The sequence below is a fragment of the Dipodomys spectabilis genome, unplaced genomic scaffold, assembly GCF_019054845.1.
Source record: "Dipodomys spectabilis isolate Male_0828 unplaced genomic scaffold, ASM1905484v1 ptg000263l, whole genome shotgun sequence".
In the NCBI taxonomy this organism is placed as follows: Eukaryota; Metazoa; Chordata; class Mammalia; order Rodentia; family Heteromyidae; genus Dipodomys; species Dipodomys spectabilis.
The window spans coordinates 773801-800910 of NW_024870940.1; the positions used below are offsets into that span (position 1 = coordinate 773801).

Genomic DNA, 27110 nt, shown 5'->3' on the forward strand with positions numbered 1-27110 from the left:
ACAAAGCAACTTTGAAAGGGTAGCTAATAGAGTAATGTTTGGGCTGGGTGTGTGGTAAGATGAGGGTAGCTTTACATCATACTTTGTAACTTTTAATTCTTCTGTGTTTAATTCTGTCTGTGTTGAAGTCAACAGCTCCACACTGAAGATAGTCTCTTCTGTGTTTAGTCTAATTGACCACCTTTTAAAAGAATCATCTTTTGTCATCCTATTCTGAGTCGTTTTAAAATTTTGCTCTCATTTTTTCTTGTCAAGCACATTTTCTTTTCTGTTCAACTTGCTTTTGTAATCAAAATCTACATTTTGGCATGATTTAAAAATCTAAATTTAGAAGGTGAAATTGGAATAAGTTAACCCAAGTCATTTTACATTTCATAAATATTCATCTTTATTGAAGCATCAATTGTAGTAGCATCATTTATACAAAGAAAAGGTCTTTGGGGACCAGTTCCTTCCACTATTATGTAGAAGGCATTGTGTGTTGCTTTTATGGTGAGTGATATACATGGATTTATTTTAAAAAGAAAATGATAGGAAATAGTTTTCCTTTAAAAATTTTCCCCAATGTGTGAATTATTTCTAAATTGTAGGACACAGAGCTGTTGTTTTTCATTTTGCATCCTGCCCAAGGTCTTAGGTTGTTTTGCCCTTTCTTCCAGAAACTGTTTCCCTAACATCCCTGGGAAGAGGCCCTACATACCTCCAACCATCCGATCCTCCCCTCTACCCACAACCTTATTTCTCTTGGTGCCTGTCCTCTGCCTCACTTGAGGCAGAGTCCCCTGGGCAGAGCATGTGACTCTGTCTGTATGGATTGCATACTCTGTGATGATTTTATTGGTTCTTTCATTAAATGTCTATAAAATGTCTACTTTCCCATGCCTTTTCTTATCTTCCTCTTGCCTCAAAATTTGCCTGGTTTGAATTCCATTTTCCCCGTTGCCTCTTTAGACATTATTAGCTGAGTAGAATTTCTGCAGCCAAATGGAAATGTACATGCTAAGGAGTGGATCGGATCATGGTACTTACTCTTCGTTGCGGTGATTGTCTGTCTGCCGCCTCTCCTGTCCAGCCTGAATGATCCCTTCCTTCTCTACTGGGCAGACAGTTGCGTGCTGCTTTCTTGGGCAGACAGTTGCGTGCTGCTTTCTGACTCCTGTATTGCCTGGCTGCCCCAGCTCTTGCAGGGCTATTTAGGTATTTTCATGTCCATTATCAAACTCACGCCTCCTCTCCCTATAGGATGAAGAGGGCAAGGCCATGGCCTTTGTAGGGAGCCTTTTATCCTCAGGGCTGCAGTGCCCCAGAGTGCGCTGCCCAGTTCGCCAGGCCCTCAGTCATGGTTTGTGGGTATTGGTTAGTGGATGCTGGATCATGGGAAGAGGGCCCGGAGGTCAGCATGCCCCAAGCAGGACCAGAAGGTGTGAAACAAGAGTGACAGCTCGGCAAGGAACGAACAGAAGCCTCTTTGCTGAACTGCTCTGGTGGCTTCCTTGACAACGGGTGGCTGTGCCCTTTCCCAGGAAGAGCCCCTGGGTGGCTCCGACCATGGAAACTCTGGGGATGCCCGAAAGACTGAATTCTGCATGAGATGGATGGTGAACGGGTGATGCATGAAAGCCATGAGACTTCTCCCTTCACTTCTTTCATCTTTCTCTTCATCAATTCGCAGTCGCTCTGACGCATCACGCTAGTGACTATATAGTGAACAGGTAGTACCGGGTTGCAAACTACTCGAGGGCTGGCTTGTCTTCTTTGTGCCTGGAGCACAGTAGGCAGACAGTGAACACTTGCGCATCCCAGACAGGTGAGGAAGGCTGGGAGAGCCTGGGCCAGTGCGACCAGGGGACTTGGGCCTGTCATTTGCTGCTTCCCACGTTACTGATGTTTACCCCCATCATATCTGAAAACATGAAGTCCAGTGTCTACAGCCAAGTAGAAGTGTCCACAAGACGTGGGCCTGCCACCTCTCCTTGTTCCCGTGACAGTCAGTTTATCTGCCACCTCTCATCTTCGCTAGCTCAGAGACTCTACCTGGCTTTTGCTACAGGGGGCAGAGTTCTTGCTATGCCATCCAGAGCTAAATCAGGTTTCTAGTGAGTCCCTGGGTGGTGTCATATAGCAATTCAGTTAACTTGTATCTGTCTCTTTGTTACATTTTTAAGCTAAATGAGGATAACAGTTGGGAGTGTGACTGTGGCCTTTTCTTTGGCATTTGCTGGTATTGCCTGCTTCCTTGTTTTCCCCTTTCTTCTCCTCTTTCCCTTTTTTTTGCGGGGGAGGGGGGTTCGGTCGTGGGGCCTGAACTCTGGGCCTGGGCGCTGTCCCTCAGCTCTTCAGCTCAAGGCTAGCACTCTACCACTTGAGCCACAGCACCACTTCCGGCTTTTTTCTTTTTGCTTATGTGGTGCTGAGGAATCGAACCCAGGGCCTCAGGCATGCAAGGCAAGTGCTCTACCACTGAGCCACCTTCCCAGCCCCCTTCATTATTTCTTTACCTTGGCTAGTTTCCTTCATGACTAGCTACTCTTGCCTGTGAATGGATCTTGATATCTATGTGTCTCATCTTGCAGAAGTTCTGTTTTCCATTTCCAAATGCTGACAAGAAGTATAGGTACTGCTGTAACCCTGACCTCAGCTCTAAAATCCAGTGTGCCATTTCTCCTTCAGATGGCAGGATGCACATTTTACCGTCCTCCTCTCTGCGGATGGAACTCTTCCCAACATCTCTCTTAGGGAGATGTCTGTGGGTCACAGCCCAGCAACAGTGACACTTCCCCTTGTGTTTTTGAGCTCCTAGCTGGGTTGTACCTTTGGCCTATCAAAACACATTTCCCACTTGGTGAACTATTTGGTTACCTTGACTCATGCCAAATGCATCATGCTTGATTTTGAGTGGGCTGGAATCTCTTCTGTAAGCTGGGCTTTGATGGAAGGTAACATAGGTTATTGTCTCTCGTGAAGAAGACACACTCCTAATACTTCTGTAGGACACTTATGTGAGTATACATGATGTTTTCCAACAGGATATATTTCTGATCTACTACCTTCTTCAATGAGTTTATTGAATTTGCACTATAAACTTGCATTATTACAAGAAAGACTGGTATTAGTGAAATTGGAGGAAATGCAGTTATAATACATTTTAATGAATTGTTCCCATTACAGTCTAAAATTTGAAGAATAAAATCTAAGAATGTCTATGAATATCTTCCCAGAGCATATATGTAAAATGAAATTTTTAATATTGATCCTGGGGCTTGAACTCGGGGCCTAAGTGCTGTCGCTGAGCTTTTTTGCTCAAGGTTAGTGCTTTACCACTTGAGCCACAGCTCCACTTTTAGCTTTTTTGGTGGTTAATTGGAGATAAGAGTCTTACTACTTTCCTGCCTGGGCTCGCTTCAAACTATAGTGCTCAGATCTTAGCCTCTTGAGTAGCAAGGATTACAGGCTTGAGCCACCAGCACCTGGATTTATCTTTGATTTAAAAATATTTGTGTGTACTCTTTGGTAATTTATAGTTCGATTAGATGGAAATCTAAGAAATATTGTTTAGTTGAAGCTGTAAATTGCTCTTTGTCTTACTGAAAACATTAGACTTTTGGCAGATTATACCCTAAGGGAAGAGTCATAGAAATGAAACACTTTGAGGAGGATTCATAGTTTTCCAGCTGGAGAAAATGAAATCTCAACTAAAGAATTTTGAATGAACTATAGGTAGCAGATGAAAGCAACTCACATTATGGTTCATGGAATGGAGTAACTAGCTAGTTGTTAAAACAGGAGTCCCAAGCAAACTCCGTGTTTGCTTGGCTACTTATCTTGGTGCCTGCCTCTGATTATAACAACAGAACTGCATAGCTGTGGTTGAGACCAGGTGGCCCCCAAAGACTAGATATTTGTTATTTAGACCTTTACACTGTAGTGTTATAAATTCTTTCTTTTCGTTTACCCAAGCTAGCTTTGAACCATGATCCTCTGGTCTTTTGCCACTCAGGTAGCTAAGATTACAGGTGTGATCCACTGGTTCTTTGCTTGCTTAATGTTGTACAAGTAATTTAACTTTCATGAATACACATATTTTCTCTATCATAGAGCACAAGTTTATTTATTTGGTCTCCTGCATGCCTATGCATGTTTGTGTTATTCCATAACTATTAGTTAAGCGAATGAAAGAATGAGCTTATACTCCATGTAACCTTATGTTTAGAAGTTTTCTGTTCAATAAAATCCTTTTAGGATGGTGCAGATCAATAGACATGAATATTAATGAATCTCACTCAATAAGTGGACATTATGTTCTTAACTTACCTTGTAGTACAAACTATCTTTAGAAATTTGGTTATGAGTGCTTGTGTACATTCACTGGCTGACTTTTGGAATAGTTAGTAGAGGAGGTCTGAGCTCTTAGCCTCCATATTGCAGTGTGTTTGATATTTATGGAAGGGATGTCTTTTCTACAAATACGTAAAAATATTGGTGCGTGGAAGAAAATGGCTCTCAGTTTGATAGAAGAAAAATATCTTAAGAGAGGTGCAGTTATGTGCAGTTTCCCCAGGTAATAGTAACATGAAAGAGACATTGTTTTACGATCTAGAATCAGGAGATGATTTTATGATTTAACAAGTTCCACAAGAACTTTTGTAAGGTTATCAGCAGCAGCGTGACTGCTATGGAGACCACAGAGCAATCTTAGCGTCTGGATTTATTGCGTTTGCCGTGCTTCTTCAGTATCATTCATGCTTTGCTCCTGCGGGTACCACTTTCCTCTCTTGACTTTAATACTGAGATACGGAAACTCATTTCTGCTGCGCATATGATGCTGGGAAGTGAGTGCTTGTTTATTATCTCTCTCGGTGGGACTTCTCCTGACCAGAGGTAGAGCTCAGCTGGCTCTGTATTTCAGAAATGGTTCCTCTAGTGAAGGACGGGTTGGTTTGGAGGGAGCATTGGCGTGTTACCCTCGAACAATGGGTCTCAGCTGTTTCACGTGTGCCAGCGAGCTGCGTGACCTTGGGTGAATCTGCCTCAGTTTTGTCATGTAGCACATAGAGACCGGGGCTCCTTCCTCTCACATAGGTGTTTCTGGGGACAGGAAAAAAGATGGGGAAAACCCCAGAGCAATTCTTTTGCAGTGTGATGTGTCCAGGGACGTTTAGAGGACTCCCTGCTGGTACATGGGTCACTGAAAGGGCTGTGGGGTGGGACTGAGAGGTGGCCTGGGGAAGGTGGCTGCCCTTGATCTTGGTGTGGGTTCCAGCGTTCCAGCCTTCCTTCCAGAGGGACTGGCTCTGGCTCGGGGCTGCCTGAGAGGCACCATGCCCCCCTCTCACTTTTTGGGGAAAGAGAGTCCCTCCAAATGGCCAGTGTGGGGGTGCTTTCCAGAGATGATCTCCTTTCTGGCCATCCCAGAAAGAGAATGACTTGGGGGGGGGGGAGGCGGTGGCTAGTGGACACGGATGGAGGAGAGTTCCTTCAGAGGCAGGGCCCATCTGTGCCGGCAGTAGGACCTGCAGCTGCCTCCACTGTGACTCCTGCTCTGGGCTTTCCTTCCTCAGCCCAAGCCTTTTTCCAGGAGTCCCCACCTCCGCCCGCACCCGCCACATCAGGGGAAGAGGTAGGGGCGGTGGGCTGGAGCTGTGGAGCACTCACACTTAGAGAGCTGGGAGAAGGGACCGTCGGGCTGCCGACTGTGGTGCCCAGGTGGTGGGCCAGGGAGGAGGGCAGCGCTAGAGAATGGCCGTCAGACGTGAGCAGCACGGAGTCCGCTTCGCCTTCAAGACATTTGGTTGGAAAGGAGAGAAAAGAGAGGAAGGAGGTTAACAACACAGCCTGGTCTAGCCTAGAACCCGTGATCCTCCTGCCAAGGGTGACAGTTACGGGTGTGTACCACCAGACACGGCAGAGACTTGAGAAGAAAATATGAGAGGATGGTGAAGAAAATAAATTCCTTAGTTTTCACTGCTTTTTGCCATTCTACATGTGAGCTCCTGTTCGCCTGACTGCTCTCCCCCTTGGCTGTCAATTCATCACTTCTTTCCTTTCCCCTCCGTCCTCTCTGAGATTGCTGACAACAACTTTTTATTTTATTTTATTTTAAATCTGTGCCCTGGAAGTGGCACCGTGGCTCAAAGTGGTAGAGTGACAGCCCTGAGTGAAAAAGTGCAGGGACAGTGCCCAGGCCCTGAGTTCAAGCCCCACAACTGACCAAAAAAAAATCTTAAAATCTGCTCTTTGTGATCCCACTGGTATATGTTAATCCTTCTCCATTAGCTAAAATTTGATCATCTGGAGTTTCTATGTGTCAAGACATCCTCGGGCCATTTTATTCACCTCATGTTACTGTTTTTACACTTTTAGGCTTAATTCTTGGAAAGTTTTAGGCTATAAGTCCAAGCAATTTCTTTCCAGAACAATGGCCTAAGAAATAAACCGTACAAAAAACAGTTTTGACATAGAACTGATGTAAAGCAAAATTGGGAAAACTTGGTTGCTGTTTCCTGTGACGTCTTCCTTAAGGGTGGAGGTGAGTGCAACACCGCTTCCTTTTTATATTCTTTCTCTTCCTTCCCTCACCTTCCTCTTCTTCTTTTTCCATCCTCATCTCTGTTTGTTTGATAGCAAGCTTTTAGTCACACTGGAGAGAGTGGAAGGTGTCACTGGAGTGCAGGTGTGTGGCTGGTTTATGGCACATCTGCTCTTGTCAGACCCGGCCCCTCCCCTCCCTGCTCTCCCTCCACCACCCCACAACTTGATGCACAGATGGTACCAGGGCAAGGCAGATCTGGTCAGAGCTGCATATGAGGCCCAGAACAAGATGCTGGATGAGAACTAGCAGCAAAGGAAGCCTGTCTGTCTTCAAAGCCCCTGGCCTCCTTTGGTGGTCTAGGCCACTTGAATGAGAAGTTATCCATAAGATTGCTGTAGGGTCTGGGGCCCGTGTTCACATGTGACACCTACAGCTTTTTTTTTTTTTTTTGTCGATCATGGGGCTTGACCTCAGGTCCTGGATGCTGTCTTTGAGCTCTCTCTCTCTCTCTCTCTTTTTTTTGCTCAAGGATAGTGCAGTACCACTTTGAACCACAGCTCCACTTCTGGTTTTCTGGTGGTTCATTGGAGATAAGAGTCTCAGGGACTTTCCTTCCCAGGCTAGCTTTGACTCTCAATCCTTAGATCTCAGCCTCCTGAGTAGTTTGGATTATAGGTGTGAACTACCGGGGGCCCTGTCCCAGCTTTTCTTTACAACGCATTGATAGTTTTAGCAAAGTCCCACCCTTAACCCATGAGTAAGCGTCCCCAGCATCTCTGGAGCCTGGGCCAGGAGTAGTGAAGCACCAGGAGCGAATGTTAGCATGCCCAGGGAGTCCAGCAGAGAGGAGACGAGTCCTCTCCATCCCTGCTCCAGGCACTCAGCTCTCCACTCCCAGACCGACCCCCTCTGCAGGGTGAAATCCCCCCCCCCCCCCCCCCCCCCCCCCCCCGCCCCGGCCCTACTTCTCATCTCGCTTTCATCCGTTCTCCTACACAACTGATGAGCGCCTCTTGCCATGGGATCTAGTTAACATCTATGTTTTTAGAGGTTTTACCTTCTTCAAAATGCTGTCAGGTTGTTTTCTCAGATGTTGACTGTGGACTCTCTACCACATGTTGATTATTATCCATGGAGCGAGGGTTCCGTTTGGTGACACCACTGCTTGAGCCAATGCCAAAATAAGGAGAGAGATGGGAGAGGGGAGTGAGTGGTGGGGCCCTCTGTGATTCCCTCTCCCCTTTGTGTGGCCGTGTTCCTATGTTTTACTCCACCCCCTTTCCTGCCCCCCAGACAAACCGCGGCTGCCTCACAGTTTCCCATATCCCCAGGGCGGCTGGAAGGTGGCCTTGCGCTCAGAGGAGTTCACGTCAGATTCACTGAACAATAGACGTACTTCCGCGCAGTCCACATGGATGCTAGAAAAGCGTCCTACCTGTTCAGGAGCCCATAGACTATGCAGAGAGCCAAAATACCACAGCTGAGAAGAATTAAGCCCGAAAGGTCACAGTGTCTAGAAGACACATTTGTCAAGAATTTGGAAGCACTTAACCATAATCACACTCTTTGTTACATATTTAGCACTTAAAGAAAAAAGTGCCTCCTATCAGTCATTCAGATACATTTTCTCATATTGAAAACAGAAATTTCAAGCCATATTTTAGAGATTTTTGAATGTACCAAAGACGATGAATTCTGTCTTAGCAATTAGTCTCATAGAGTTACTCTGGATTTAGGAAAGTCGACAACTCAGGTTAGTTTTGTTTTCTGGCTGATGTTCCAATGCGGATGCAGTTCCAAAGAGATATTAAGATAAAATACTGTTTTGGGATATGTGATACATTTTCATGTATTTAAAAAAAATCTCATGAGTATTTTAAGGGAAATTTAATCCATCTGATCTTGATCCAAATATAATTTGCAATAATGGAGAAATATTTGATATCCGAGAGAAGTCTATTCATGCTCTTAAAGCTTTTCTCTTGGGAAATAAGAAATCACATTTTTCCAAGAGTGAATCACAGACCCACACAGACTAATTTTTCTGCTTATTTAACAAAGCCTGAGTTAAGTATCAAATTGGGCAGTTCCAGATCAGTTATTTTTGTTTGAAAATTTTTCTTTCTTTTTTAACCATGGGTGGATTTTTGAGAAGCACCCATCTCTCTTTTCTCTTATTCTGACACTTTTATCTACTATACTTAAAAAAAGATCCCAAACAATAATTTTGAAAGATTCCAGGCAACAAAACAATTTTGATGTCTGTGAACTAATGGTGCCTGTATTTAAAATGCTTCAGACCTGTCAAAAGCTTGGAAGCAGCATTTAAATGTATTGGTTAATTTTAATTTTAAAATACAGTCTCAGAGCGTTAGATACCAGTCCTACTGAGTATTTTGAATCTAAAAGAGAGGGGTTAAGGCCAGAGTACAGCTGAATTTTGTACTCTGGAGATCCGAAACCAATTTACAAATAAAATACAGTTCTTCACGTTGACATTATAGTTTGGAAGTGGAAAGTGCAAGAACGTGGGCCTTGTGGGGTTCTCTGAGGATCTTGGGTGGCCATTGGGAATTGGGGAACAGGCCTTGCCGTCTGAGGTGTTGCTCCTGACCTCCCCCCAGTTCCTTCTGGGTGTATCCTCATCCTCAGGTGCAGACTTCCCGCCTGCTAACGTGGTGTTCCCAGCTCCTCTTCCTCAGAGCCAAATCTGCATCTCTGCCTTATTCCTTAAGCTTTACGATAAGCTGGCCGGCCGGCCGGCAGCCTAAGCAGGGCCCAGCTCTTGCCCAGAGCTCCCTACTGCCCTCTGCTGCCCAAAGCAAATGGCAGTGGACCCTGGGACCCAGTTGGGGTCCCATACCTGGATCTGAAGTCTTCTTCCTTTAATTAATCAACCAGTCATCTGTCATGGTGAGATGCACACACTGGGTTCTGTGTCCTCGCCTGGCTGCCCCTTAAGTAGCTCTATGACCTTGGGCAAATTATTTAAACTGCCTTGGTCCTTGATTCTCTAGTCAGAAAACGCTTTTATGAGGTGGACATTGTGTTACAGGATTTAAATGGAGTGAAAGAAGAGATGTTTGGAAAGGATGGGGAACAGTACTAAAGAAGTACCAGAGATCTTTGTGTATATTGTTATGCAGCATTTCCCCAGACAGTGGGAGTCAATGCACAGGGTGCTATTAGATGGTTCAAGGGACTGACATTAAGTAACACCAGCCCACAGTGAGAAAATGACTCATTTTTCAACTGTCTTTCAGCTCTTCAGATTTTATCTATCAAGGTGAAAATACCAGCCTGGTGCTAGGATGTTTTTAAGGTCTCTCTGCACTTACTGATCTTTGTAACAGAGACTGGCCTTGGGCTTAGAGACAGTGCTAGGCTTTGTGAATTTAATAACATCTTTTGAAATTGTCATTGTTAAAATATTTTCTATTTCTGGCAAATGATATTATAACATAAAACTTCCTTTAAAATTAATCTAGGTTTTAAAAAAGCAAGTTTAAAGAATAGTAAGGTGCAGTAAATTATGCTGTGATTTCCAGAACCACAAACATCATGAACACTGTGTTTAAAGGTCTAAAGTCAAAGGACACTTTGAGAAAGAGAAGTACTTTGGTCCTCAGTTGGTCTGGGAGGCTTTCTTCTCTCTGGGCCTCCGTTTACAGCTAGATTATCCCACTGGCAGCCATGTCTCTTTGAATTTTTTTTTTTTTTTAAATCAAATGCTCTCTCTTTGTACTACTTTCTGATTTGCTTTCATACTCAAGACCGCATTTAACACTGCACTGCCATGTGGCTTCCTCTGGGCCAACTCCAGGCCTTTTTCCTTCCTTTGGACCTTGTTTGTTCATCACTGTTCTGTGTATTTGACATCTTTCTTGGTGTGTGATACAGAGCACTTCCTGCTTTGTCCTGTGTCTGCAGCTGGTGGAAGAGGTCTGGAACTGCTATTGTGAACCCCCTGTGGGGCCTGGTCACCTGCTGTGGAGGAAATCAATGTTAGAATCACTTGATCTAAATTATTGTGTGTTGTCTGCCTTGACCTATCATTTATATACCAAAAACTTTCCCTGATCCCAGTGTAGCTTGATGACTTTCCCTAAGTTCCTGCAGCTTTCTAAAAACCTGCCAACTTGTTTTCCTCATCCATCCCTAGCAGCAGTGTGCAAACATTCTAGTGCCTCCTTATAATGTCTTGTTTTTGACATTGTTTTCCAGGTAGGCTTTCAAGTGGACCACTAGGTGGAGCTAAGAATGACCTTAGGTGTTGTCGAGGAGCTGCTAGATATTTGATGCTTTCACTGAATGAGCGGCTGAGCCAGACATGAATTTTCTCTTTCTTGAGCATGTTAAATGTGTGCCCCACTGTAAAGCTGCACCTCAGCCCTACCCCATGAGCAATTTTGGGAGAAATAGAGTTCTGACTTGGCCAAGTTGGGTTAGAGGTGTTAAATAGGTGACAGCACCAATGCAGCCCCACGTTCATTTGCTAAATGAGCACTTACCTGAGGTAAGTGCTTTGAGTTTCTGTATTCTAGATTTGTCTGTGTCATCAGACATGGTTAAGTCACGTGACTTCATCTGGTGCTCATCCCTCATCTCCAAGGCAAAATAATACAGTAATAGCATTAATAACAGAAACTAATTCATAACACAATAGCAGTAACTCATTCTTCCCTCTGCCAGTCTCTGACAACCACTAAGTCATTTGGTTGTTGTTGGTGGTGGTCCTAGAGTTGAACTCTGGGCCTTGTACTTGCTACAGAGGTACTCGTACTATTGAGCCATACCTCCTTCCCTTCTTCTCTGCTGGCTATTTTTGAGGAAGGGCCTTGCTTCTTGCCCAGGCACACTCATAGGATGACACCACATTCAGGTCTTGAACCAGGGTCCTCCCAATTTCAGCCTCCCAACTAGATGGGATGATAGTTGTAAGCCGCTAGTGCCCAGCCTAGCCATTACTATGTCTATAGGTGTACAAATCTGTAGACAGAGAAATATCTACATTTGTGTTTACATAAACTCACGTCAATAGAGTTTTAAGACATGTAAACTTTGTTTTCTGGCTTCTTTTGTTCAGCATCACTTTCAAAGTTTCCTATGTGTTGTAGCTTCATTTCTTTTTTATTGCTGAGTAATATTCCATTGAATGTTTATATCACATTTTATTCATCAGTTGATGCACATTTGATTGTTTTTACTTTGTTTATTATAACTAATGCTGCTACAAATATCTGTACATTTGTGCTGGCATATGTGTTTAGTTTTCTTGGGGTTATATCTAAGAATGGAGCTGTTAAATTCATATATTTTTTTGAGGAGTCAACAATTTTTCACAACTATGACACCACTTTATATTTCTTCAGCAGTAGAGAAAGGTGCTAATATTTATCATTTTCTTCTTTTTAAAAAAGAATTAGAATCATCCTATGGGTTGTGAAGTGTATGCCATTTTAGTTTTGCTTGATTTCCTCAATAATGGATGATAGATTTTTTTCTTATACTTTTGGGTGTGTGTGTATGCCCCAGTACTGGGGCTTGAACTTAGAGCCTGGATCTGGGTACAGTCCCTTAAATATTTTTTGCTGAAGCCTGGCACTTTACCAGTTGAGCTACAGCTCCAAGCATATGTTCTTTATTTAGAGAAATATCTATTCAGGTTATTTCATTTTAAATTAGATTGTCTTCATTGTATCATTTTAAGAGTTCTCAGCCAGGGACTGGTGGCTCAGACCTGCAATTGTAGGTACTCAGGAGGCTGAGATACAGAGGATTGTGGTTTCAAGTCAGCCTGGGTAGAGAAGTCTGGAAGATTCCATCTCACTTAACCAGCAAATAGCTGGGCTAGAGGTGTGGTTCAAGTGGTAGAGCACCAGCTGTAATCAAGTGTGCTCTTTTCCTCATGCTTGACAGTACTTGTTATCATTTTGGCAATGGCCATTCTAACAGGTGAGCAGGTGAAAGAATGTATTTCTCATGCAATAATTAGTCAAGTTTTCTTTTTCTGTTTTTTGATTCTCTTTCCTACCTATTTCTGCTCTATTCCTTTATGATTTCTTCATTGTTTGTTTGTTTCCTTCAAAATTCATGCTGAAATGTAATCCTCATTGTAAGGTTATGAAGAATGTAGAGACTGAATCTTACTGTAGTATTTTTGAGTGGGCTGAGGGGAGATAATTAAGGTTAAATGAGACCTTCAGTGAGGAGCTGAAATGCAGTGGGATTATGACTTTGTAAGGAAACAGATACTTGAACTGCCAGTTTCGCCTGACCGTGGGAGTCCTTGTGTACCTTGGGGTTCTGGGGGGGCGGGGTGTCCCTCCCAGCAGAACGGACATTTCCTGTTCTTTATAAGTGATCTGGTATCCAGTCATAGCAGTATAAAGTGGACCATCCATGACAGTTGTTTAGGAGTGTTATTTAATTGCCACGTGTTGTGATTTTATTTTTTTATTTTTCATTTTTTTTTATTGTGAAAATACTGTACAGAGGGGTTACAATGACATGGGCAAGGTAATGAGTACATTTCTTATCAAGCATTGTAGCCTCCTCCTTTGACATGTTGTGATTTAAAATTTTTTTTGGTAATGATTCCCACTTTCACTCCATTGTGATTGTAAGACACACTCTATATGCTAGAACACCTGCCAGTTTATCGAGGCTTGGATTTTAGCCTGACACTGTGTGCTGAAGAATGTTTCATGTGTGCTGGAGAAGAATGTGCACTCCATGCCGCGGAATGGACTGTCCAGTAGGTGTATTTGGGACAAGTTGGATTAAGTTGTTGGTCAAGTGTTCTGTTTCCTTGTTGATTTTATGCCTGGATCTATCCATTATTGATGGTGGAGTGGGATGTTGAGCCTCCTCATGCTATTGTTGAATTATCTGTTCATCTTTTTAATTACTTTATTTTTTGTTATGTGTTTTGGGGGCTCTGTTGTTTTATATATATATATATGTAGATAGATAGATATATGTATATACCTATATTTATCTCAATAATTGTATCTTTTTTTTATAGTGGTGATTGAACCCATGGCATTTGCTAAGCAAGTGCTCAACTACTTTAGTTATGCTTCCAGCAAGTTCTATCTTCTTGATGAATTGACTCATTTATTATCGTAAGAGTCCTCCTTTGGCTCTAGATTTTAACTCTATTTTGACTACTATTAGTTTAAATATTTCAGTTCTTTCTTATCCACTGCTTTGATGATATATATCTTTTGCATCCTTTTTGGCTTATTTGTATCTTTGACTCTAAAGTATATCACTTTTAGATAGCATATATTGAGATTATGTTTTTTTAAAGCTCATTCTGCTCATTTCTGCCTTTTAATTGGAGTGCTTGATAAATTTAAGTTTATCATAATTGCTGATGAGGTAGGATTTAGTTCTGCAGTTTGGCTATTTTCTTTTTCTTGCTACTTTTTTGTTTTTGTTTCTGAGGAACAAACCCAGAACCTTGGTCTTTTGATGTCTTTGATATGTTCCTGCTATGCATTAGTATAACCACTGAGTAATACCTCTAGTTCTGTTTTGCATTTTCTATATTTCTTTGTCTTTTTTTGTTCTCCTATTATTGACTTCTTTGTGGTAAATAAATATCTTCTAACATTTTAATTCCCTTGTCGTTTCTCTTATTATATACACTTGAACTTAGTGACTGCTCTAGGGATCAGTTAACATTTTATTTATAACAAAATTATTCAGATTAATACTAGTCTAATTTCAATAGTATGCAAAATCTTGGAATCCTCCTTTACCCTCTTACTGTCACAAATTACATCATTATACATGATGTGGCCATCAACATATATTTATAACAACAGCTTTATACTATTATAATTTAAATTAGGCAGACAAAGAGTTATAAACAGAAAGTACATTTATATATCATGCTAAAATTTACTTCTGTGATTAATTTTCCTTTTAGTCTATGTTTATTCTGTAGATTTGAGTTACTCTCTAGTGTTCTTTCATTTCAGCAAAAGGAGAAGTTTATTCTTACTATTGAACAGTATGTATTTTTAGGTATTATAAGTAATTCTAGAGATTATTTGAAGTATATGGCAATAATGCATGTAGATTATATTCAAGTACTGTTCCGTTTTCTAAGGGACTTATGCATTAGTGGTTTTGGTATCCATAGGGCTTCTTGGAACTAAACCCCCATGGATACTGAAGGAAAATCGTATATCATTCACAAATGTATTCTTTTATGTCCCACTTTCTTGTGATAAGGCATTTTGATGCACAAAGGTTTAAGCTGATGAATTCTAATTTATCCTATGTTGTTGGTGTTGCTCATGCTCTTGGTATCATATCTAATAATCTATTGCAAAATCCAAGCCCATCTATATTTAACCCAATATTACCTCCAAAGAGTTTTATTAGTTCATCTCTAATATTTTACTTTTTCTTGATTGATTTGTGTGTTTGTGTATGTGCACGCGCATGCACATGTGCAAGTCCCGAGGCTTATACTCAGGGTCTGGGTACTGTCACTCAGCTTTTGTGCTCAAGGCTATTGTTCCCCCACTTGAGCCACAGCTCCACTTCTGGATTTTTAGTGGTTAACTAGAGATAAGAATCTCAGAGACTTTCTTGCCTAGGTTGGCTTTGAACTGCAGTCCTCAGATCTCAGTCTCCTGAGTAGCTAGGATTACAGACATAAGTCGCTGGTGCCTGGCTGTTGGTTGATTTTTTTAACTTAATTTTTGTATATGGAATGAAGTAGATGTCCAAATTCATGTGTATCCAGTTGTCCCAGCACCATTTGCTGAAGAAACTAATCTTTTCCCATTGAATGGCCTTAGCCCCTGTGTCAAAATTTAATTGTCTATAGATGTGTGAGTTTACTTCTCTATTCTCAATTCACTTCCCTTGTTTATTGTGTATGTTTTGTGCCAGTACATGCTGCTTTAACAGCTTCAGCTGTGTAGTAAAGTCTTCATGTCAGAAAGTACAAGAATTTGGTTCTTGTCTTTGCATTTATGTTTATAATTTGTATTAACCTGATGTTGGTAAGCGGTGTGAGAAAGGGGTTCTTCTTGTTTATCAGGAAGAGACAGATCTCTATCAAGCTGCTCCATAGTTGGTTGGAGGGCATGCTTTGGAGTTGACCTGGTTTCCATTGGTTCTGCCTCAGTCAGAACCCATGAATGCCTCTAAAGAGAGTTCCTCCTTCACACAGTTAGCAGAGTCCTCTCTCCACTCTCCACTGCCGGGATAAGGTTATATCTTAAGGCTTTCTGCCAGCACTCATAGGTTTGGCTGGGCCTGGGACATGAAACACTGGGGAAAATCTCTTTACCATTTACTATAGGGAAGGAATGCTAGTGAGGAGTTCTGTTGTTGGTTTTAAATTTTATCTATGAACATCTTAATAATAATTCCTTTATTTTCACAGAACAGCTTTACTGAGAAAGTACACAGGTATTTTTTTTTTTTTTTTGTCTTGAACTCAGGGCCTTGCTTTCTTGCTTACAGCTGAAGTAATACCACTTGAGTCATATCTCCAGCCTGACATTTTTGCCAGGTTTACAGGTGTGAGTCACCAGTGCACAACTGGTTGACAGCTTGATTCCCTTTCAGTACTTTGAATGTTTTCTCCCACTGCTTTCTGGCCTCCATGGTTTCCAAACAGCAGTCAGCCTTCTGGGGGCTTCCTGTACAAATGAGTCACTTTCCTTGCTGCTTTTAAGATTCTCTCTTTGTCTTTGGCTATTAACAGTTGGATTATGAATTTTAAATCTACTGAGATCTTGCCATATTTTATCATCCTTATTTGGAAAGGTAACATGGGACAATTTTCTGAGGGCTTTAATTCAATGCTCATGTTGTATCTGCATCATTTCCCTAATTTGTCAACTTTATGATTCAGTAATATGTATAATTTCCTTTCACTATATTTCATACTTTCTATAACTTCAGAGAGATATTTATATGATCAGTTTCCATAACTTAGTAGATGTATTGAACACCTGCATATGAAAGGCTTTATATAATAAGGCTTCAGTTTCCTTAGATAAGTGACACATGGTCTTGTCTGTGGTGATGTGACACATTTGATTGGCAAGTAACTACTGTGCAATTAGGATGAAGGGAGACTTCACATATAAACTGAATATTTTGGGAACACACATGGAGAAAGTCATTGATTTTACATTTGGGAAGTAAGCAAAGTGATATATATACAATTTGAGACCATGAAGTTACCTAAATTAGAAAGTGACAGATCCAAGCTAGAATTCAACAATTGTGGATTCTTTCTATGAAACCATGGTGATATTAGCATGAGACTATTTTCTATTTGGAAATAGCATTGATAACAATGATTTCTTAAATCAGGTAAACTTTTGAAACACAGACTGGCTAGTTTGTTTCAAAAAGTATTTGTGGTAGTGGGGGGGACGAGAGGAGGAGGGGAGAGGGGGTAACAATATTCAATAAGAAATGTACTTGTTGCCTTATGTAACCGTAACCCCTCTGTACAACACCTTTACAATAAAATTAAAGATTTAAAAATATATGCACTACAAATAAAAATAGTAGTTTTTAACTGATAGGAATTTAGTAAAGGAATGACTATGTTGAAACTTCAGGTGCCAAAATATGAGGAGACTATTTTACCAAATCAACCCTGAGGTTTTTTTTTTCTTTCCATTTTAATTGGTATTTCTGTTCTGAAAAGAACTGCTCTCTTCCTTTCATCTCTAGTAAACTTTTTAATAGGTATATTGTCCTTAAAAATAAGAGTGACTGCTTAATCAGAATTGTGTTCACTCCCCATAGGCTAAAACCTGACTTATTTTTGGGTATATAGTTTTAATTTTAATCTGCATGTTTCCTCTATTCTCCCATGATTCTTTGCAGCAGGACAAGGCAAAGCAAATCTTATAAAAAGAAATACAGTATGTGGTGCTTATTAAAGTTGCATACATCTCCTCTCACAGGAGAATTCTGATTTAGTGCAGGTTGTGCATATGTCGCATATGGACATTTCTGGGGAACAGATTCCTTATCGCTGAGCAGTGAATGGCTCCTGGTCCTCCATTATTGCTCCGGGAACACTTTAGTAACGATTATGAAAGGTAGGACACCATGAAATCTGTAAGGTAATTTGGCAGAAGTCAGTGCTGTTGGTGCCAGGATTTGGGTACCGTACCACAGTTTCCTGTTTTCAAATGTATTAATTGATCCGCAAAGGACATCTTTTGCAGACAAGAATTCAGACAGACTGGCACAGCCTGGACCTCCGCCAAGACTGCTCGGAAGGTTGCCATACTGGGAGCAAAGGAGTGAGAGAGAGAAAGAGGCAGAGAGAGAGAGAGAGAGCTGAGGGAAGAAAAAAAGGCAAGCTTGGCACAGCTCAGTCAAATCAGCTTCTTTTGTCTGCTTTCTCGGCTTGAGCTTCAGGAAAGAAAACCGTCCCGGGGTACAGAAAAACTCAGAACTTTTTGGTTTTCAAACTTACAAGGCTTTTTAAGTCTCTGAGGCTATTTGAAAGTGTTGGTACATACAATGACGTTTAGTCACCAGTATTAAGGGAAATAAAAGCCTTTTTCAAAATGAAGCTTCCACAGTGTGTATGCATTTGGGAAATACTGTATTTGATTTTTTGCATATATGATCATACCATGAGAGACAGGATTCATATAGAAGATGGCAAGGCAAATTTCTATTTAGAGAAAATTTAAATTTTCTACAAAATAAAGTTTGCTCATCAATACAAACCTGCTTTCAAATCAAATCAGACATCCTTCGGAATGTGTTCAGAACGTAAGTTTTTAGACTTTATTTTATTTTATTTCCCATTTGTAGATATTAAGTTTTCAAGGAGGCTTTCTAAGATTTTATGCAACCCAGCTAGGAAGTCAGAGTCAAAGTTGCTTTATCCATGTGTTTAAGAAAGCGTTTTCTTAAAGCAACAGCTTTTCTTTCTGCTGGCTGCTTCAGACTGTCCTAAACTACATCCCCCAGCAATTAGTGACAGCACTGAAGACCAGAAAGGCAAGCCGAAGACACCAGACTTCGCTTGAAGGGCAAACAAGAAATGTGAGCTTGGTCATTATTTTCTTGTGTATCTTTGCTCGGAACCATTTTTGGGAGGTGGGTGGGGAGGCGGGCGGTAGGTGTCTATGTCTAAAGATGTATTCGATTAGTGAATTCTCATTGTGAGAGCAAATGATCAAAGGTAATTTTTATGATGTTGGCAGAAATGGCCGGGAGTGGTAGAGAATAGAAATTTAAATCTTTTGGAGAGGAAGTTGTGGGCTGTGTTTGAAATAGTTGGAGAAAATTTTGATTATTTTGTAGTTGATTAGGTTTTGTAATTAAACGATTACTACAGCCTGGTTCTTTCAAAATGTTTTAAATAAAGGAAAGCCTAGAAAGTCAATCGATTTTTCTTTTTAAAAAAATTCTCCCTAGTGTTTTACTTAGATAAATACTTTCTATCTAATATCTTAACACTAAGCACTTTCTCTTAGGCCTGGTTATACTTGGATTGTCATAGTTGTGATCTTAAAAATCAGCAGGATTGTAGAGAGGTTAACTGGAAGGCACGTATTTTTGTGGACCACCCTGTTGTCAGTAAAGACTCTTTTTTTCTAAAAGAGAGGATGTGAATTGTAAGAGCAGATGATGACTTTCATATTTCCCTTTTGTCTTATCTCCTGAGAGGACACTGGGAATCGTATATATTCACTGAGGACTAATCATTTGGGGCAGTACAAAAGGCTGCTTCCAGACCCCTGCTTTCGTTTTGAGTATATAATTATTGATTTGTTAATCCTTTGACAAAAACAAATAGTCCATTGCTTTCTATTAATACGCACCTGATCAATTGTTTAAGATGGTTTTGATAAAATTATAGTGACACACCAGCATTCCTGAAAATGGCATGTAATATGCAAATATGATTTTAAATATATGAAAGCTAATACAAGTGTTTGAATAAGCTGACATATTTTCTCCCCCTTTATGACTAATCAACATTTTACTCTTCAGTGAAATGAAAATCATTAGTGTTGGTGTAGTTTGCCAAAAGGACAACCTTTGTTTTGTAAGCCCCTTTATCCACTACCTCGCTGACTCCTAAAATGGACGCCACGCCATGACAGACAGGCTGATAGGCACAGAGAAGGGAAGGCTTTGTGTCACCACTGTCTTCCTTGTGGGACTGATCGCAGACCACTCCGGACCGCATGAAGAACAATGTAGGAAACAAAAAGAAATTTCAGTAAATAAGCCAAATTTGAGCTGTTTTCCTACTGACCATCTTGTTATCGTTTATATTTACTTCCTGAACATTTCATGTAACTTTTATCATTTAGGATGGATACATCTATAACTTAGTTAATTAATTTAAGCCCATTTTCCTTCAGATTCAAAGAACTATTTGCTTCTTTCTCTGCAGCGAACTTAGTAAGAACTACCTGGGTCCAAATTATTTTATGTTCAACTAATTTCTAACGGTATAATGGAATGTAGGCAAATTAAAAACACCTTAAGATATACTGAATTTTTCCACATTGCTAGAACTATATTTTTATAGCATAATTACCTAAGACTTGATAAATATTGGCTTTTTAAACTAAGTTTCTTACCAATACACACTCGCTGGCCTACTTGTTACATATCTTAAACAAGAAAAGTTGTCTGTTAAGATGAACGTTTTTAATGTCTGTAAAAGACCCTTTTGTGCACATCTTGGGTTTTTGAAAGATCTAATTGAGAAATTGTGCTAGTTTTTTTCTTCAGAAACAACTGGCTGTAACAGAATGCATGCTTCTTTAGACCCTTTATACAGAAAACATATTGACGTTCGTTACTCGCAATTTCTATGGTAATCTTACTATTTCAGTTCTTAAAGTACCCACATACCAGTGGCTTGATTGTGAATGGATCCAATCTCAAGTAAATGTGCACTGTCGTTTAATATATTAATCATGGTATACTATTTAAAACTTTTAAATTATCTTTAAGTAGTGGTACAAGGGGTTTCAGTTCAGTGTGTCAGTTTGCGAATATAATGCATCTTGATTGATTAATGAGTTACATAATGTTTTGAACTCAAATCATTAAGACAGAAATGGATTAATATTTAACTGCTGCTTGAAGCTTGTCGCTAAGTGCACTTTTGATGCAAATTCCTGAACTTAGACGCTTGTTACTCCATAAACAAACACAAACTCCTCAGGCGACTTTTGTCCAGCATTTTATAATTTTTTGCTCACTTATTCACTTATATGACAAATATTTATTGAGCACCCACTTAAGTATGCTAATATTTTACTGACAAAGTTATTTTGTGTAACAGAGAAGAAAAGGGAGTCACATGTATGGATGAAGAGAGAATAGTAAAAATAAAGCTCACAAAATCCAGATAGAAGAGAATAGTACGGTAATGAGGTTTATTTCCACAGATTAAAGGATGTGCGTTCCTGTTCACGTTCTAGAGTGTAGGGAAATCAGGAGGTTAGGTGTAGCTCTTATGGCTATAGAAATTTTGTCTTCCCACTGTTTTGGGTTGCCACATCTCATTGGTCGAAACACTTTGGTGGTTCAGGTCTTCTCTGGCAAACAAAAATTCAAATGCTTCGGGGAAGAAATTAAGTAAGGAAGGTTGAGGCATTGCTTAATGGTGGAATTTACCTTTATTAAAGTAGGTGACACTGAACTTTCAAGAAGGCAGCTGTTAACATTAGAAAACCGTGGCCATTTATGAGGTTTTGTTTGTTTGTTTCCATTCTTTTATATTATTAAGGGAAGATGAGGAGGCAGTCAGGCCTGGCCTCTCACAGTAAGTGAGAGTATGGGAGTATGCACTGAAAAACCAATCAGCCCACTGTTTATACTCTCCAGGGACTTACTCCACCCTCCCTTCCTCCCTTCCCCACTCTGCATCCTCCTGTTAATCTCCTCCTTCTCCTCCTCCTTCTCTTCTTTCTTTTTTATTTTTATTTTTAATTTTACTTTGGCAGGGGTAGGTGAGGAGAATTAAACTTAGTAGCCTAAGTTAAAAAAACGTAGTAGCCAAAGTTTTTCACTCTCATGGTTGAAAACAAGAATCACTGTGCTTGTGTTTTTTTAGTTTTTTATTTTTTCTGCTGCCAATGCTTATACTCAGGCCCTTTGCCTGTGCTCAGTGCTTGCTCATGGCTAGGACCTCACCACCTGAGTCATGCCTCCAGCTTGGCTTTTTTTTTTTTTTTGCTGGATAATTGGAGCTGGAGGGTTGTAGATTTTTCTGCCTGGACTGGTTGAACCATGATCCTCCAGATTTCAGCCCCTTGGGTAGCTAGGTTTACAGGTGTGAGCCTGTATTATCTTGAGTTTGTGTGGCTGGTTATGGGGTTTGAGAAGTGGAGCCTAGGACCACATTGATCTGGTCTCTGTTAGAATCTCCAAAGGTGATCACTGGATACAATAAACAGAAAGAGCTTAACTCATGCACAGAGGCCCGACCACCTGTCCCCTCTGCAGCCAGCCTCCCCTTGCCTCACATCATCCCCGCCCTCTTTTGCCCAGAGGACCCAGTGATTGTCTCTTAGGACCAGTGACCTGGCCTAAGCAGGAAGAAGGCCAAATAGAGCAGCACACGGGTCTCAGGTGTTTCTTGTGAGAACTGGAGAGAGCAGGTAGGGGAGAGCGGCCCGTGCTGCCCGACACGGATGCTCAAGAGCTTCCGAGATGAGGCCGCCACGGAGGCCTTGTTGGGGTACATAGAGGCCCACGGAGACCAGTTCATGTAGAAAGGCATCTTTCTAAGTCCTTTGGGGGTCCTCCTCAGGGCTTCTGTGGCCTAGAAGAGGAGAGGCCCCAGTGTGGGGGCTGCACCCCTCCCCTGGGAAGTTGAGACTTTCCTCCCCGAGCCTTGCTGTGCTCTGGAGGGGTCCCAAAGCCTGTGGCCCGCAACCCGGAGGTCAGGGTGCACAGGGATGAGAGTGAAGAGACAGCCTTATGGAGCCAGAGGTCAGAAAGGAAGCCCTCATGGGACCAAAGAGCCGTGGGAGAAGAACAGCGGGAGCAGGGCTTCTCCCTCCTGGCAGGCTTGCCAGCGCATGGCCAGTGCGTGGCCTGGAGCCCCTCGCCAGGCTTGCCTTCCTCCTCTCTTCTCAGGCCTTGGCTGTTAGACGTCTTGTCAGGTCAGGTTCCCCTCTCTGCTGGACACTGGTCACATGTTAGTCTGCCTCTTCCTTCATGCGCTGACAGGGTGGCTTCGGTGGGTGGTAATCTTCAGCGATGGAGAGGGCGTCTGTGCGGGCTGAAGCAGCAGCTCCCGTAGAGGATGCTGATATCTTCACGGTTAGTTTTGTACTTAGCGCAATGGCCTGGGCAGGGCCTGGGCCCCGTGTCACTTACACACTTAGCAGCCTGTGTATTGTGGTGCAGTGTGTAATTGGCAGACCCCAGAATCTGACTGAGCCTGCTTTAATGCAGCTTCCGTGAGGTGAGTGTATGTTTGCCCACCTGTACACTGAGTGAAAAATGTCCAGAGACAAAATGATACTTTCTATTCTATTAACTTTGACATTTTACTTAAAAAAAAATTGGTCCTGGGGCTTGACCTTAGGGCTTGGATGCTGTCACTGAGCTATTTTGCTTAAGACTAGTGCTCCACCACCTGAGCCTTGGCTCTATTTCTGACTTTTTGGATGGTTAATCAGAAATAAGGCTCTTATAGACTTTCCTGCCTGGGATGACTTTGAATGGAGATCCTCAGATCTCAGCCTCCTGAGTAACTAGGATTATTAGGTGTGAGTCACCAGTATCTGGTTGACATTTCACTTTTCTTTTGTGTGCTGGTCCTGGAACTTGAACTCGGGGCCTGGGTTAACTTCTTTTGCTCAAGGCTGGCTATCTACCACTTGAACTCCACCTCAACTTCAGGCTTTTTGGTAACTAGTTGGAGATAAAAGTCTCTTTCCTGCCCAGGCTGACTCAGAACCATGATCCTCAGATCTCTGCCTCCTAAGTAGCTAGGATTCCAGGCATGAGCCACTGGTGCCTGGCTGAAATTCTACTTTTAAAAGTAGAGCAAAGCCTACTTAGAGAAGATTCAATTGTCCTCCATAACAGCATTGATTTTTCAGATGTTTTTTAACTTACTTTAGAGGAAATCAGTGTAGTAGAAATATTAGCAGAAGAAATGAATTTGATTGGATGCTTTACAAATCTCACTGATGAAGTATTCTTTTCCCTTGTTAACCTGTGATTTCAGGTGCTTTATATGAATCTTAAAGATGATGCATATGTCTTGAACTCATGGTTTTTCAGGTTTGATATCTATCAATACAGAATCCTAGCACTAGATCCCTTACTTTCTGAGGGAAAACTCCCAAACTCTGGTGATCAACTTTTCCTGTCAGTAAAATGGCTGTTATGATACCCATATCCAAGGGTTGTCAAGAATATTGAGATACCATGCCTAAAAGCAATTTAGCTGATAGACAGGACACAAACATGAGTGATAATTATCTAGTTTAGCTAGCCCTAGCACGTGCTGGTGATGGATGGTGTATCTAATTCTTCATGCTTTTCAGCTCTGCATGGCAATAGACTATGGGTTATACATGTATTTATTTTAAATTCTTACAATTTTTTAATTCAGAGGACTTTGAAACACAGCAGAGTATTGAGTGAAACAGAATGAATAATCATTTAACCATTATCCAGAATTAACACATTGCAATGTTTGTTTACTTTGGATATTTTTTATTTTAAAAAGTGGAGAAAGGGATGAACTTGCTCAAGATGCATTGTACTCACAAACCAGTGGGTTGAATTGAAACCCCTTTGTACAACTACTGAATGATAACTAAAGACAAAACACAGAGACAACAGAAATGCAACTAAAGCCCTTTTCTCTCATCTCCAAAATTGATGAATCTTTCCATGAATGTTTTTGTAGTATTTCCAGTAATGTACAAATAAAATTGTTATTTTACATGATTTAAAACTTACATGGTCTTAACATGGTTTTTAACTATTGCTATCCTTTCTGCAAGCTAGAGTAGCTACTTCCGAGATTTCTGTAGATGGGTAACGTAGATCAGGTGTTGTAGCATAAGTACTTCATTGTAGTTGATCCATTTTTCTGTGAATGGACATATGTTGTCATGTTACCTCTGAGCATGTGGATCTCCGGGGGGAAGGCCTGCTTATGGAATCAAGTTGCTGAAGAAATCAGCTTTACTCCACACTGCCAAGGTATTCTGCCACACAGCTCTACCAGTTGCCACTCTGCACTAGAGTGGCACCAGGGTGTCTTAACTCACCACCCTCACCAGTTCCTGCTGCCGCCTGACCAGATTGTTGCCAATCTGATAGGCAAGAAATACATTGTTGTTACCTTTCACTGCATACCCAATTACTTAGGAAGATGGAACATCTCTTTGTATTGGCAATTTATGTTTCCTTTTCTCTATGTTCCCTATTCATTCCATTTCTGCATTTTAAGATGTTTTATTCTTATTAATTTATAGCCTATTTTGCATATTAATCCTTTATTATGTGAACTGAACCGAAGCTATCGTCTGAATCTTTGGTATTTTATTCTACTTTCCTGTGATGACTTTTATATTTACATTTTCCAAGACAATTGTCTTGATGATACACACGTTCAGTCCATGCTTCTGATTGTGGTAGAGAGGGCTATTGGGATGAGTATTTATTTCTTTAAATGCATCAGATTTCTATTCCCTTAATTAATATTTAGGAAGATGAGTTTCTGATGTTCCCTGCAGGCTCTGTTTTGGAGTTATTGAAACTGTGGCCTGGTTCTTTGTTCCCAGGAGCCAATTGCCAAATCAGTGACTGTTGTAATTTTGTTTTGTGGGGAGACTCCTGTGACACACCGATAATGTGGGCACGTTCCTATTGCGTCAGGGGCATTACCAAATAGGAGCTCTCTGGCCCTTAGGAACAATGTTCTTTTGATCTGATTACCATTATTTCTATACAGTGAATGTTCTCGGTGCAGTAAGCACTTTCTCCTCTCTCTAACTGGTAGTTTTGCTAACAAAATAACTTAATTGAGGAATGCAAACTGTTGGGGCAAGTGGTGCTGAGTTGTGGCTGAGGCTCCAGGCACATCTTTTGTTGTGCAGTCAAGTAGCACTTATTCACCAACTTTGTTGCCCTCCCGCCCAAACAAAACCCACCTAATCGCCCAAATCACTTGGCAAAACAAAAGAACACACATAGGATACAGACCGGGAAGGGCAGGCCGCACTGTGTACTGTGTGCACACTCCCTCCCCCTGTCCTTTTCCTGCTTGTGACTGCAGTATTTATAGGGGACTACAGTCATTATTGTGTCTGTTATAAAGTGTGAGTGGGGAGTGTACACTGTCTTTGCTCTACCAACAGCAATGTTGTGGTTCAGACCCCCTAGCACCACCGTCTGGAGATGGTTTGCCGCAGGCACAGGTAGAGCTCTCGGTAGACATGGAACTGCCTGTGGAAGCCAGTCTGGTCCCGTAAGGAAGCTTCTCTGACCGGCTGGTGTTAGGTTTGCCGTTCCCAAAGCCAGTGACCCTTGCCTTCCTCCTGACACAGCATGTCTTCCTCCTAACACAGCATGTCTTCCTCCTAACACAGCATTTCGGCCTTCTTGTACTTATTGGCTCTTAACTGCTGAAGGGAGCCTCCAGATAGAGAGCAACATAGGAACCAGCAAAGTGGCCTCTCATTGGCTGAGCCATTCTTCCTTCCTCTGCTTGCTGAATTCTTCCTGGGACTCAATGTCTCTGTACCATCCCTCACTATGGCACAGTGTGATGAGAACCCTTTTTCTAAAGAGTGTGAAAGCAATTCTATGTTGAACTTCAAATTGTTTTCCCCACGTCATCTAACCCACTGCAACTCTGTGAGAGAGACACTACAAGTGAGGACATTATAGCTTAGAAAATAAAGTAAGTATCTAGCCTTGTTAGTGACTAGACTAGGGCTTGGACTCAGTCTTTGGCTTCCAAATCCCTTGTTCTTGCCTTTGTTTTATCCTTGTTTAATCTGTGAGAAGATCACCAGAAGAATTGTAAGGTGATACATTTTTAGCTATCACTCCTCATGCACATAGAATGTATATTAAGCAAATCCTGGATCATCCATCCCTCCATTGATCCATCCATCTATCCATTCATCTGTCCATCCAACCATCCATCTAGCCATCCATCCATCCATCCGTCCAACCATCCATCTATCCGTCCATCCATCCATCCATTCCATTCCATTTTTTTGTCTATCCACCTATTTAGTCAATTTGATATCTAACATCCTTAGGAATAAATGGCAAGGGTGCAGCCATGGACAGAACATCCAGCCTCTGACTTCATGCAGCTTAGTGGAGTGAAGAAAAACTGCAAGCAAGGCAGTGCAACCCAGTGTGACAGCTAAGAAAGTAGGGCCTAGTTTCAGGGGCTACTCTGTGTCCTTTTTCTCTTCTACACAGAGTGGGAATGAAGAGTCATGTGATTTAGAGAACACGGGCTCTCAAAGTGAGACTTTCTTCAATTTTCTTTTTTAATATACAACAGTTGGTATGGAGTTACAGAAAATAAAAAGTAAAG

The 27110-nt window shown here is 41.4% G+C and overlaps 1 protein-coding gene across 2 annotated transcripts in view; it reads left to right on the top strand.

Annotated features, from left to right (window-relative positions):
- The window catches only part of Msra (methionine sulfoxide reductase A), a 252745-nt gene that overhangs the window by 4552 nt on the left and 221083 nt on the right, over positions 1–27110 (top strand). Inside the window, exon 1 of one of the 2 annotated variants that reach the window (XM_042699867.1) lies at positions 18289–18316. The exons of the other annotated variant lie outside the window; for it this stretch is intronic. Coding sequence (XP_042555801.1) covers positions 18304–18316 — 13 coding nt within the window. The 5' untranslated portion in view covers positions 18289–18303. Of the gene's footprint in view, positions 1–18288; positions 18317–27110 lie in introns of those variants that run through there. 2 annotated transcript variants of the gene reach the window in all.